Source organism: Acanthamoeba castellanii, assembly GCF_000313135.1.
Source record: "Acanthamoeba castellanii str. Neff unplaced genomic scaffold scf7180000084763, whole genome shotgun sequence".
Taxonomy (NCBI): Eukaryota; Discosea; order Longamoebia; family Acanthamoebidae; genus Acanthamoeba; species Acanthamoeba castellanii.
The window spans coordinates 526,277-527,315 of record NW_004457323.1 but is presented as its reverse complement, the minus strand read 5'-3'; the positions used below and the strand labels follow the sequence as shown (position 1 = coordinate 527,315).

The 1,039-nt window shown below is 56.5% G+C and overlaps 1 protein-coding gene across 1 annotated transcript; it reads left to right on the top strand.

Annotated features, from left to right (window-relative positions):
- Nucleotides 1–84: 84 nt before the first annotated feature.
- ACA1_245830 (alpha/beta hydrolase domain containing protein) lies at nt 85–1,013 on the top strand (the record flags this gene model as incomplete). Its single annotated transcript, XM_004335435.1, has 6 exons — nt 85–177; nt 263–336; nt 427–481; nt 561–647; nt 739–802; nt 916–1,013. Coding segments are annotated over 6 exons (471 nt in total), but the record flags the coding sequence as incomplete, so codon positions are not given.
- Nucleotides 1,014–1,039: the final 26 nt, after the last annotated feature.

Here is a 1,039-nt window from a genome sequence, read left to right as displayed (position 1 = left end):
CATCAAAGTCCTCGGTACCGAGCCTTTGCAAGGCCGTTTCTTTGAGTCGTCGTTGACACCAATCTCACCCGCATACGGCCAGCCGTTGACTATCGGTTGGCGCCCGAGCACCCGTTCCCTGCGGCGCTGGAGGACGCTCTTGCGGTCTACACTTGGCTTATCGACCCGCAAGGCGGGGTACCCCGTCCTCTCTCTCTCTCTTCACTACCTCCCCTCCTCCAATCGCGGCTCATACTCGACCGGCCGCTCGCAACGCGCACAGGGCTATCGGCCCCAAAATGTGGTCATCGGCGGGGACTCGGCCGGGGGCGGCTTGACACTTGCTACCATGCTTCGGTGATCGCCGCACTCCTGCTTCCACTCCCGTTGCGCCACATCGGAAAAGCTAGTACTTGACTAACTGATTTGTATTTCAAATTTTGCCAGAGCGAGGGACCAAGGCCTGCCGCTGCCCTCGGCTATCGTCTGCCTGTCTCCCTGGGTACACACCACACCACACCACACCACACCGGCTAATGAAGTGTTCCCAGTAACAAATACTCATTGATACTTGTGCGTAGGTGGACCTGGAATGTCGAGGCGAGAGCTGGAAGAAGTACAAGTCCTACGACTACCTCTCCATGCCCGAGACCTTCAACTGTCCCCAGGTCCGTTCGCGCCTTCCTCGCCAGGCACCGCACACCTTTGCCGCACCTCACAGACATTTGTTACCAACACTTGCACGCTATGCTTGAGCAGATGTACGCGGGCAATCATCGGCTCGACCACCCACTCATCTCGCCCATCAACGCTTCCCTGGTCGGTCTCCCGCCTCTTCTCATTCAAGGCACGTCGCACTCTGTAATCAAACATAAAATATCTATTTCTTTTTATTTATTTATCAATTTTTAATATTAATGATGGTTTCGACCGCAGTGGGCGAAGTGGAGGTGTTGCGGGACGAGGCAGTGATGCTCGCCGAGAAGGCGAAGCGAGACGGTGTCGACGCCACCCTCGAGATCTACACCGACATGGTGCGTCCTGGAGTCCTCACGCCCTG